This window comes from Anomaloglossus baeobatrachus, chromosome 6 (assembly GCF_048569485.1).
Source record: "Anomaloglossus baeobatrachus isolate aAnoBae1 chromosome 6, aAnoBae1.hap1, whole genome shotgun sequence".
Lineage (NCBI taxonomy): Eukaryota > Metazoa > Chordata > Amphibia > Anura > Aromobatidae > Anomaloglossus > Anomaloglossus baeobatrachus.
The window spans coordinates 321,426,770-321,439,468 of NC_134358.1; the positions used below are offsets into that span (position 1 = coordinate 321,426,770).

The 12,699-nt window shown below is 48.4% G+C and overlaps 1 protein-coding gene across 1 annotated transcript in view; it reads left to right on the top strand.

The window, feature by feature from the left end:
* LOC142243911 (band 4.1-like protein 4B) overlaps positions 1–12,699 on the top strand; it is a 321,122-nt gene that overhangs the window by 288,041 nt on the left and 20,382 nt on the right. Inside the window, exon 8 of the mRNA XM_075316107.1 lies at positions 446–600. Coding sequence (XP_075172222.1) covers positions 446–600 — 155 coding nt within the window. The remainder of the gene's footprint in view (positions 1–445; positions 601–12,699) is intronic.

Below are 12,699 nucleotides of genomic sequence, written 5' to 3' on the forward strand. Positions count from 1 at the left end.
GCCTAACTCAGAAGCACCAAAGGAGGCATAGTGACAAGTGTCAGACTGTGCAATGTGAACAGCATCAGATGCCACCATGACACTTGGTGAGTTTAGAACCAAACACCATGTGACAGCTACGTTCCCATGATGAGCGTTTGGGGAATTTTTTTATGTTGCAGATTTTCTGCAGCATTTCTGCACCTATTAGTTAACTTAGGTTTTTTTCATCGTGCTTTTGAGTGCGTTTTTTTTAAATGCACAAATGTACAAATATATATCTATAGACACACAAGATCATTTCATTATACCTAGAGATGAGAGCTCATGTTATTTTTAGCAGTTTTTTGCCAACTTTCCACCACCACCCAGAAGATTATTATATTGCATAGGAAAGGAGACCGACAAAAGCTGATGAGAGTTTTGTAAAGGGAACTGTATTTTATGTGGCTGTTTTATTTTGTAGGTGGATTTATTAGATACTCCATTGGAACAATACTCTGCAGAACCTTCCCCAAAGAGACATTCACCAGCAATTCACATGGTGACTCCACGGCAACTGATGAACCAAGAGCAAACAATGCAGACAACACATTCTTTACACTCATCAAAGGCAGACAGGTAAATATACTAAGGTGTCTAGCAGCAATATCTTATGATGCAAAGAAGTTTTATGTTGCATGACTTGTTTATGACTAGACAATAAAGGTAGATTACCAATTGCTATTACAAAGTCTTATGTAAATGTAACTGGATTAGAATAAAATCAGCAGTTGGGTTAAGTAATTGTTCAATGACATTAAAATAAAAGTTTATGCAATGGTCCTAGTGCAAATAAAGCTAGGCCAGTGAATAATTGTTTACTGGTACTTCTCACATAGCGACATCGCTAGCGAGATCGCTGCTGAGTCACGGTTTTTGTGACGCACCAGTGACCTCATTAGCGATGTCGCTGTGTGTGACACTGAGCAGCGATCTGGCCCCTGCTGTGAAATCGCTGCTCGTTACACACAGTGCTGGTTCATTTTTTGGACGTTGCTCTCCCGCTGTGAAGCACACATCGCTGTGTTCGACATCAAGAGAGCGACGATCTGAATGTGCAGGGAGCCGGCTTCTGGCAGCCTGCAGTAAGCTGTAACCAAGGTAAATATCGGGTAAACCAGCAAAGCCCTTTGCTTGGTTATCCGATATTTAACTTGGAAACAAGCGTACGCCGCTCTCAAGCTGCCAGTGCTGGCTCCCTGCACACGTAGCCGGAGTACACATCGGGTAAATAAGCAAAGCAGTTTGCTTATTAACCCGATGTGTAATCTGGCTAGGAGTGCAGGGAGCCAGCGCTAAGCGGTGTGCGCTGGTAACCAAGGTAAATATCGGGTAACCAAGCGAATCGCTTTGCTTGGTTACCCGATATTTACCTTAGTTACCAAGCGCAGCATAGCTTCCACGCGTCGCTGCTTGCTGGGGGCTGGTCGCTGATGAGATCTGCCTGATTGACAGCTCACCAGCGACCATGTAGCGACGCACCAGTGATCCTGACCAGTTCAGCTCGCTAGTGGGATCGCTGGAGCGTCGCTAAAGTGGGACGGTACCCTTAGTCAATGTAGTAAGCAACTGTATTATTATGTAGCAGTCTATGTGGGTTCTTGTGACTGCTTCCCCTAGTCTATATTAGGCTGTAATCATCCATTTGAACAGATCCTGCAGAGATGGCAAAAAAGTTGAACAAACACAACTTTTTTGTCCTTTGCTAAATAATTGATTTCTGCAGGATACTTTTTTTTAACATTGGAGTTTATGGAGAATGGATCCGTTAACGGATTGCTATTTATCTTCCATTTGAAATGGATCCTGTAAGAAAAAACGGATGTGTAACAAATGTAAGAAATACGGTGGTTAAATAGCAACCCGTTAACAAATCTTTTCTCCTTAGATTTCAATATTTAAGAAAAAAAAAAAACACGGATGCGGCAGACAAAAAAGTTGTTTGCACAACTTTTTTTCCAACGGATCTCTGTAGGATCCATTCTAAGGCATTACTACTGGACATGTGAGCTCATCTTAACAAATGCCTTTTCCATTAAAGTCATATAAATATATTTACAGTAAATTAATGAGGTTTTCATATTTTCATGACTTAGGGGTACTTTGCACACTACGACATCACAGCTGCGATGTCGGTGGGGTCAAATCGAAAGTGACGCACATCCGGCGTCGCTGTAGATATCGTAGTGTGTAAAGCGTTTTTGATATGATTAACGAGCGCAAAAGCATCGTAATCGTATCATCGGTGTAGTGTCCGACATTTTCATAATTGCGCGGCAGCGACGGTACGATGTTGTTCCTCGTTCCCCTGCGGCCACACACATCGCTGTGTGAGAAGCTGGAGGAGCGAGGAACATCAGCTTATCTGCGTCACCGCGGCTCACGCCGGCTATGCGGAAGGACGGAGGTGGGTGGGATGTTTACGTCCCGCTCATTCCGCCCCTTCGCTTCTATTGGCCGCCTGCCGTGTGACGTCGCTGTGACGTTGCATGAGGAAGGAGGCGGGTCGCCGGCCAGAGCGACGTCGCAGGGCAGGTGAGTGCATGTGTAGCTGCCGAATGTTCGCTATGGCAGCTATCACAAGATATCGCTGCTGCGACGGGGGCGGGGACTATCGCGCTCGGCATCGCAAGCATCGGCTTGCGATGTCGTAGTGTGCAAAGTACCCCTTAGACCTACCTTTACAAAATGAAGTGACTACAACACATACAGTTAAAACCAGAAGTTTACATACACTATCTAAAAAGACACATCTGCATGCTTTTCTCACTATCTGACATAAAATCAGAATAAACCTTTCCTGTGTTAGGTCAATTAGGAACCAAAATTATTTATATTTGCCTATTGCCAGAATAATGAGAGAGAGAATATTTTAAGGTATTTTTATTACTTTCTGCAAAGTCAAAAGTTTACATATAGTAAAAGGACTATGCCTTTAAACAATATGTAACAGCCCAAATGATGATGTCATATGTTTGGAAGTTTCTGATAGGTTTTATTGCAACATCTGAGTTAATTAGAGACACACCCGTGGACGTATTTTAATGCACACCTGAAACACACTGCTTCTTTGTGTAGCATCATAGGAAAGTCAAAAGAAATCAGCCAAGGTCTCAGAAAGAGAATTGTGGACTTGCCCAAGTCTGCTTCATCCTTGGGTGCAATTTTCAGATACCTGAAGGTGCTTCGTTCATTTCCACAAACAATTATACACAAGTACAAACAAGATGGGATTGTCCTGTCATCATACCACACAGCAAGGAGATGGGTTCTGTGTACTAGAGATGAATGTGCTTAGACATGTGCATAACAACCCAAGAACAAAAGCAAAAGACTTTGTGAAGTTGCTGGTGGAAGCTGGTAAGATTGTGCTATTATCCACAGTGAAACGAGTACTGTGGGCTGAAAGGCCATTCTGCCAGAAAGAATCCATTACTCTAAAAGAAACATAAAAAAAAAACAGATTAATGTAGCAAATGCACACAGGAACACAGACCTTAAATTTTGGAGACATGTCCTGTGGTGTGACGAAACTAAAATTGAACTATTTGGCCATAATGACCATCGTTACATTTGGAGGAAAAAGAGAGAAGCTTTGAAGCCTAAGAACATTATCCCAACTGTGAAACACGGGGGTGGCAACATCATGTTGTGGGGTTGTTTTGCTGCAGGAGGGACTGGTGCACTTCACAAAATAGATGGTATCATGAGGGAAGAAGATTATGTGGCAATACTGAAGCAACATCTCCAGACATCAGCCGGGAACTTGAAGCTTGTGCGGAAATGGGTCTTCCATATCGACAATGACCTGAAGAATACTGCCAAACTGGTTACAAAGTAGATTAAGAATAGAAAAGTAAATGTTTTGGAGTGGCCATCATAAGGCCCTGATCTCAATCCTATTGAAAATTTATGGGCAAAGCTGATAAGGCAGGTGCGAGCAAAGCAACCTACAAACATGGCTCAGTTACATCAGGTCTCAAAATGTGCCCAAATTTCCACCAACTATTGTGAAAAGCTTGCTTGACCCAAATCATACAGTTTAAGGGCAATGGTACCAAATACTAATGAATTGTATGTAAAGTTTTGACTGCAGAAGGTAATAAAAAATGCCTTAAAACATTCTCTCTCTCTCATTATTCTGCCGTTTGGCAAATATAAATAATTTTAGTTCCTAATTGACCTAAATCGGGAAAAGTTTATTCTGATTTCATGTCAAATAGTGAGAAAAACATGCAGATGTGTCTTTTTAGATAATGTATGTAAACTTCTGGTTTCAACTGTATATGCAATACATTATATAAAGAAGTTTGTAGGCAAATATATAAAGGTAAGTTCACTAATGCTAGGTTTTAGGTATCAATGAACGTATTTTTAGATTATCAATGAACATATTTGGTCGCTAATGAGGTAATTTTTGTTTAAGTTCAAGTGGGTGTTATCAGATAGTTTTTTTAGAATGTGTACTTCTCCCTGTATGACAATGAAGAATCATAAACAGGTAGTAATACTCAAAGGGAGTAGAACAAGCCCACAATAGCTTAGAGCAGGTTTCTCAGTGTGTGAGATGATATTGTTCTGATCACCTGGTCTAACCTCCTGTATGCGTTAGTGTGGGAGAGGGCCAATGCAGCGGAGTTTAGCTGTGTCACATTACAAAGCCTTTTCTCAGTTCTCCTCCTCTCATAGCATGGCCACTTCTACTTTTCTGCTACTCCCTCTCACACTGTCTGTCCTGAGCTAAGATTTCAGAGTGTCAGCAAGATCACATTTACTGTATGCCTGTTGTGCTTAACTTGTACTCACTCAACAGTGACACCCGAACAGTATGCCATGATATCTCACAGTTTACTCCTTTCTGAGACATGATTACATCCATAATCTAACTGCATAGTTAATAAAGGGTATCAGAGCAAAATAGCAATGTGAGAGAGGACGGAGCAATGCCCCCCCCCCCCCCAGGGCATTTGCGGAGGCCGTCATGACACCTGATTGGTGGGGAGGTCAGGGTGTCATAGGTGGGGTGAGGTAAGGGAGCCCGTTTTGAGTCGAAGTTCAGACAAGGGGGAGGAGCGGCATCTTTCCCGCTGCGGTACCAAAAGTGACAGTTGCACCCATCTTACCTGAGGCCATGGAATCCGTGGAGGAACTTCTGGAACGGCTCAGAGCGGCTGCAGGTGACTGTCCCCCAGGCTGGCTGCAGGCGACTGTAGCTGGGATCATCGGAGGGAGTATGGAGGCGGAGGGGACTTCCCCCCTGCGAGAGCGGCGCCTCCGGAGATCTAATCCGCCGGAGCGGTTTTCTCCAGATATGACTCCCCGGGCCCAGCGACGCCCCAGAAGCCCCTTCGGGGACCCTCCAGGCCGGGCGCCACGTGCAAAGAGATCCAGCAGGCCCCGGTCCGGGAGGAATTCTAATGTGCGGCTGGGTCCAGCGGCGGTTAGCAGGCCTCTGCTGGAGTTGGGGGCGGGGCCTGCTGGCGCTGAGGCAGCGATGGACGCCGGGGCTGCGGCGGGGCGCTCTGGTGAGGAACCTGCTGAGCCCTGTGCCCTGTCAGCAGAGGAGCATGGAGGAACAGGTGGGCCCCAGCGGTGGGGGCGGAGTGGGAAGGCTGGGATCTGTAGTGCGCTGGGCCTGGCGTGCAGGGCCCACGTCGGCTGAGCCCCAGTATGTGGAGGGGGAGAGATGGAATGGCACCGGGGAGCTGCATTGCCAAGGGGGGAAGAAGGCAGGCAGCTCTCTGGTGCAGCCGGCCGGCCGGGCAGACATCAGTGCCAGGATCCTTGCCCAGAGGGATTTTCCGGCCCTGTGGCGGCAGGGGCCAACAGCGGGGTGACGGTCGAGAGGAGTCCGGAAGCTACAGCGCAGCAGGATGGACGTCTGGAGTCTGGTGGTCCGGCTGGCGGGGTCTCTACCCTTGTGCAGCCTGGTGAGTATGCTTCCATGTCTTGTTTGTCTTCCCAGTATTGTCAGGACCAGAATGCAAGGGGGGGGGGGGGGGGTAGGTCACCCGGGGAGTAGTCAAGGGAGGCCTATGGGTGGTGGGGTGTATGCAGCGGGAAGTGGGGAGTTGAGAGAGCTGTTAGGTAGTGTTCGCACGTTGCTGGAGCGGTTTGGGGGGGCAAGGGAACCTTGGGGGGCTTGGGGCTTGGGTTAACCCACCCGCGCTGGGGGGGATTGAATCGGCGGGTGTGGGTGTCTCCTCCCCAGTGTCGGTGTCGGTTCAGACAGAAAAAAACAAGGAGGATAGGATTCATTTAGATGATCGGGCGCGAGGGGAAGTTTATGTCTCTTTTGAGGGCCCCTTAGGTGCTCATCTTAAGAAGGAGGTGAGGGAAAAGATCTGGAAGGATGAATATGTTGAGATCTTTTCCCTTCTTCCATTGGCAAAGTTTAATTTAGACAAAGGGAAAAAGGAGGATAGTAAGAAAGAGGATGAGAAGAAGCGGCGGTGGCGGTTGATCCTTCAGACGTTTAATAATTGGCTGCAGGCCTTTGCAATCCTGGCGAGCGTAATTGGTGAAAAGGCGCCAGAGAACTGTTCGCATCTGTTTTGCTACATGGATTCAATTGGGGAGGCGTACAGGGTGTATGGGCGACAGACTTGGCTCAGGTATGACGAGCAGTTTCGTCAGAGGAAGGCCGTGCGTCCTTCCATAAGATGGGATCAAAAGGACATAGGGTTACGGTTGCGGGTTATGGCGCCATCCAGGTATGGCCAGCCCTTTCAAAGCTGGGCCGGGTCAGCCGGCCAGTCAGGTACTCAGAGTACCGGGAGTCAGCAGGGGCAAGCGGGATCGCAGAAGCCCGGTTTGTGCTGGCAATTCAACGAGGGGCAATGTAAATTTGGGGCAACCTGCCGTTTTAAACACCTCTGTAGCCACTGTAACGGGACATCCCATGGAGCGGCTAAGTGTTTCAAGAAAGGAAAATCGAAGCCCAGCGCTTCTCATACCCAAGGGTCTGACGCCGGTGAGCTTAGTCGCGATGCTGCCGTACCTAAACAGGTACCCGGATAAGGAAAAAGCTGAGGTTTTGAGGTTGGGTTTTGGGGAGGGCTTCAGGATTCCGGGCCCCGTTTTTGATGTTCTGGGGGCAAATAGGAATCTGCAGTCAGCTTATCGGCATTCCGCGGTTGTGGTGGAAAAATTAGGTAAAGAGGTGGCTTTGGGGAGGATGGCGGGCCCGTTTGGGGCCCCTCCTTTTCCCAATTTGGTGGTTTCGCCGCTGGGGGTGGTTCCGAAGAAGGAGCCCGGAAAATTTCGGCTGATTCATCATTTGTCTCACCCAAGAGGCAGGTCGGTGAATGATGGGATACCGGCTGAGCTGTGTTCAGTGGTGTACACGTCATTCGACGAGGCCACAAAGTGGGTAAAAAGATGTGGAAAGGGGGCGCTTATGGCTAAAACAGATATTGAATCAGCTTTTCGGCTCCTGCCAGTGCATCCAGATTGCGTTCGGTTATTGGGTTGTTGTTGGGAGGGGGGCTATTTTGTGGATCGCTGTTTCCCATGGGGTGTTCGATCTCGTGCGCATTTTTGGAAACTTTTAGTTCTTTTTTAGAATGGGTAGTTAGGGATGTTTCAGGCCTGTCATCAGTGGTGCATTACCTTGATGATTTTTTATTTGTAGGTCCTGCTGATTCGGCACAGTGTGCCGGGATTTTGGCGACTATGGAATGGATTTCCAGTCGCTTTGGGGTGCCTTTAGCACCTGAGAAAACGGTGGGGCCAACCACTTGCATAGGTTTTCTGGGTATTGTGATCGATTCTTTGGCCTGGGAAGTTCGGCTTCCCGAGGACAAGGTTGCTGCGCTGAAGGTCGAGGTAGCAAGGGCTCGGCGGGTGAAAAAGTTGCAATTAAGGGAGGTTCAGTCCTTACTGGGAAAACTTAACTTTGCTTGTCGGGTGATGCCTATGGGTCGAATTTTTTCGCGACGACTTGCTAGTGCTACGGCGGGGGTGCTCGCTCCGCACCACTATATTCGGTTATCGGCGGAACACAGAGCGGACTTAGCAGTTTGGGGGCGGTTTTTGGAGGAATACAATGGTCGTTCTCTGCTGATGGAGGATGCAGGGGACAATTTTGATTTGGAGTTGTTTACGGATGCGGCGGGCAGCTCAGGTTTTGGGGCCTTTTTCCAGGGTCAGTGGTGTGCGGACCGGTGGCCGGACAAATGGACGGCTGAAGGCTTGACAAAAAATGTGGCCCTATTGGAAATCTTTCCGATACTGGTAGCGCTGCATCTTTGGAGAGAGGAGTTGGCGAACAAGAAGATTCGTTTTAACTGTGACAACATGGGGGTGGTGTTGGCGATTAATAAGTTTTCGGCGTCCTCTCCTCCGGTGGTTCGGGTCTTACGAGAGCTGGTGTTGGTTTGTTTGCAAATCAATGCGTGTGTTACTGCGGCCCACGTGCCTGGTGTTCAGAACCTAATAGCTGATTCCCTCTCTCGTTTCTAGTGGGATCGATTCCGGGTTTGTGCGCCAGAGGCGGAGGCCAGCGGTTTGGAGTGCCCAGCATGGCTTTGGAACGTGGTCTTCAGGCAGCCGGACCACTGATTCGGGCTTCCTTGTCCGGTAACACATTGACAGCCTACCAGGCGGCATGGGATCTTTGGGAGCAGTGGTTGCAGGGTGGCGTTTTTTCTGAAGAGGATCAGTTACGGATATTGTTGGAAAAGTTGGGGGGGGCGGTGGTCGCAAGGTGGTCCTTTGCAAAGATAAATCGCTTTGTCGCAGGGTTAGCATTTGGTTTCCGGTTGCGGGGTTTACGGGATTTAACTAAGAACTTTATGGTAGTTCGGGCTTTGAAGGGTTTTCGTAGGGGACAGAAGGCACAGGATTGGAGACGGCCGGTGTCATTTGGCTTATTGGAATGGCTGGGTAGGGCGTTGTGGGGGGTTTGTTTATCTCCGTTTGAGGTGAGTTTGTTTAAGTTAGCCTTTTCCTTGGCGTTTTTTGGAGCCTTGTGGGTTGGGGAGTTGGTATCGCCCAGTAAGGCGTTCCCCGGGGGCTTGGATTGGGGTGACATTATGTCAGTGGAAAACGGAGTTGAATTTTGGATTAGAAAGTCGAAAACTGATCAGAGAGGTGTGGGTCGACTAGTCCGTTTGGGGATGGTTGTGGCGTCTGATATGTGCCCGTTCAAGTGTCTCGGGAATTTTCAACAGATCCGTCCGAAGGTGGATGGCCCCTTATTATGTCATGAGGATGGGTCCTTTTTATCGAAATACCAATTTGTGAGTGTTTTTAGGGCATGTTTGAAGTCGTTGGGGTTAGATCCGAAGTCTTTCGCGTCACATTCCTTTCGGATTGGGGCAGCGACGGAGGCCTCTATGTGCGGCCTACCGGAGGAGACAGTTAAGCAGATTGGTAGGTGGAAGTCGCAGCGCTTTAAGTCGTATGTACGTCCCCAGGCGGTTGTTGGCAATTGAGCGGAAAAAGGGGGGGGTATTACGGTAGCAATGGGGGGTGTGAGAGTGTGTGTTTTTTCAATTTGGTTTGGTGATGCAATAAAATGGTGTCGTTTGTACATTTTGTATTGCAGAAGTACCCTTCCCTGATCTGGATCCTTGGCCATTCTTACGTGTATTGGGGAGTCCAACGAGCGGACGCGAGAAGGAACGGGAGACAGCTAGATTTTGAGAGGGACCTGGCTCTCGTGCGATGGCTCGGCGTTCGGGGATTAGGGTGGAACAGGGTGTTGCAGGAGGTGCATAGATACGCCCGGTTGGACAGACCTCCTGACATCTTAGTGTTGCATGCCGGGGGGAATGATTTGGGTGGGCGTCCTTTTCGAATCTTGATAAAGTACATCAAACATGATTTGTTACGGTTATGGGTGTCGTTTCCAGGTCTAACAATAGTCTGGTCGGAGATAGTAGCGAGAAAGAGCTGGCGGGAAGCGCGGTCAGTTGACAGGTTGAACAAGGCGCGGGCAAAGGTTAATTGGGCGATCTCGAAGTTTGTGAGTCGGAATGGGGGTATAGCAATACGGCATGTTGAGTTGGAAAGGACGGAAGAGGAATTTTGGTTGGCTGACGGAGTACACCTTAATGCCGTGGGAACTGATTTATGGGCTTTGGGCTTGCAGGGAGGTATTGAGAGGGCCCTTTGGTTGCGGGGGGTCTCAGGCACTTGAAGGGTTTCAAGGTGCCTTCATTGTGGCGTTGTTTATTGGTGGATCCTTGAAGTTGGTTTAAAATTGGTTCGGGGAATTCATCCGGGTATGGATCCCCTCATTGGCAGAATTGATGGTCACCTGGTGATTTTGGGGGGGAACCACGACGGGGTATGTCGGGGCCCCTAGGGGTGTGGTTGGGGTTGACGGAGCATTAACCCTTACCATTTGGTCCTCCTGAGCCAGTGTGGGTAGCGGCTGGGAGCAAGTTGGGGTTCTTATTGCTCGGTTATGGGAATCACCAGGGTGTCAGAGTTCCGGGATTTCCAGTTTTCTTTTGAAGGATCTTGCCCTTTGTTAACATGGAGTTTTCTGTTCTGTTGCCCTACTTCCTGTGCATCTGTTTAAAAGCCGCCCCTAAGCTTAGTCTAGTTGCCTGAGTATACTGCTTCCTGTGTACTTCCGCCCTGCTGCTCTCATCTCCTGATTGCTGTTTGCATCCGGTTGAAACACCTGACACCGGCTCTGGACTTCACCTCTCATCCAACTGTGCTCGGACTCTGTCTGCTGTCTCTGGTCGGCACTTCTGCCCGGTCCCTTCCGTTCATATCCACCCTAGGACTCACATCACGTACGGACATTTTTTGGACTATATCTGTTGCCCTTTTTGTGTCCCGGCTGCTGCGCATTTAGGCCTTCTGGGGTGATTGCCGGACAGCCCCTGTATAGGGGTTCGCTCCTGGTGGTCTCCCTGGGGGAGTCCGGTGTGCGGTCCCGGGAATTCCCCTTTGCTCTGAACCCAGCAGGTATTTACTGTGTTTATGTTCCACTGTGTATATACTGTTCTGTGTACATATTGCGGTTACATATTACTGCGTATATTTTGTTCTGTTTACATATTGCGGTTACTTATTATTGTGTATATTCTGTTCTGTGCACATATTGTGGTTACATATTATAAAACGTCTTTTGCACCAAGAACTCGTCTCTGGTTGTCATTGCCCTAACGCAATCGAAATCCTCAGTACATACAATAGTATTACATTATACTTAGGCCTAAAAAGAGGATTTCGCTGGGGCAATGACTGAGACACGAGTAGATCAGCTTTTCTCCATGATTAACTCCTTGCAGCAGGAGATGGAGGCGGTGCAAACTAAGCTTAGAGATGTGGAGGTACAGCTGGGCCATGATCACCAGGTACTGGGTCCGGCTATTCAGGATTTGCAAACCAGAGTGGAGGCTCAGGAAGCCGCCCCCACTACATCCGTATCAGCTGCCGGTATGCCTAGGTTACCCCCATTTCGTTTCAGTGGTGATCGAAGTCAGTTTCGTGGGTTTGTTAACCAGTGTATACTATTTTTTGATGTACATGCTGATTATTACCGTTCTGACCGGTCAAAAGTGTTATGTATAATCATGCTGTTCACCTCACGAGCACTGGCTTGGGCTAATCCTATGATAGAGAATCGTGATATCCGTTTAAATAACCTGGATGACTTTTTAACAGCAATGGCGCAAATGTTTGATGATCCTAATCGCCGTGCTACCGCTGAATCGGCTCTGCTTTCCTTACGTCAGGGAAAGCGGTCTGTCGTCGAATACGCCACTGAGTTCAAAAGGTTAGTGGTAAACACTGACTGGGGAAACAATGCACTATTGTCAGTTTTCAGAAAGGGTTTGTCCGGTACCATCAAGGACGAGTTAGCTCGTTCCGAATCTCCACGGGATTTTGAACTGTTTCTCCAACACTGTGTGCGTATCGATACCCGCTTGACGGAACGCCGACAGGAAAAATGGGCAGCTGCAAACCGGGTAACCAACTTTGCGTTTCCTTCTAGAGAACCCGCTCACAAGACGCCACGGGAGGCCGAGGATGTTCCTATGCAAGTGGACTCTCTACAAAAGCGAGAGACCAACGAACGTCGTGAACACCGGCTCCGTGAGCGTTTGTGTTTCTATTGTGGTCAATCGGACCATTTTCTGATTGACTGCCCAAAACGTCCAAATCGCCCGAATAAGGTACTGGCAGCAATGGCAGAGTGTGACAACACGGACGCAGAGTCCGATATCTCTGAGGCAAGTTTACACCTGGATGCGGTATTTCCCTTGACTTTGATGTCAACTTCACCTAAGGACTCAGAAGGGAAATACACCCATTGCTCGCTTCCCATTCAGATACGGTGGGAGGGACAGTTAATTCCTACATCTGCTATGATAGACTCTGGGGCAGGGGGAAATTTCATGGACTCTTCTTTTGCCAGGAAACACGGTATCCAGACTCAACAAAGATCCTCACCGGTTACCATGGAGACGGTAGACGGTTCTCCATTAGTTTCTGGACCAGTTGATCGGGAGACAGTACCCCTTGAATGTGTGATGAAACCAGGTCAGCAGGAGACCCTTGTTTTCATGTTGATTTCTTCTCCCCATTTTCCGATAATTTTAGGAATTCCTTGGCTGCGGTCTACAAATCCAGTCATCGATTGGGAGACTAAAGAAATATCCTTCCCACCCCAGAGTGGTCCGACCATTAGTCCAACTGTACCGGTTCCAG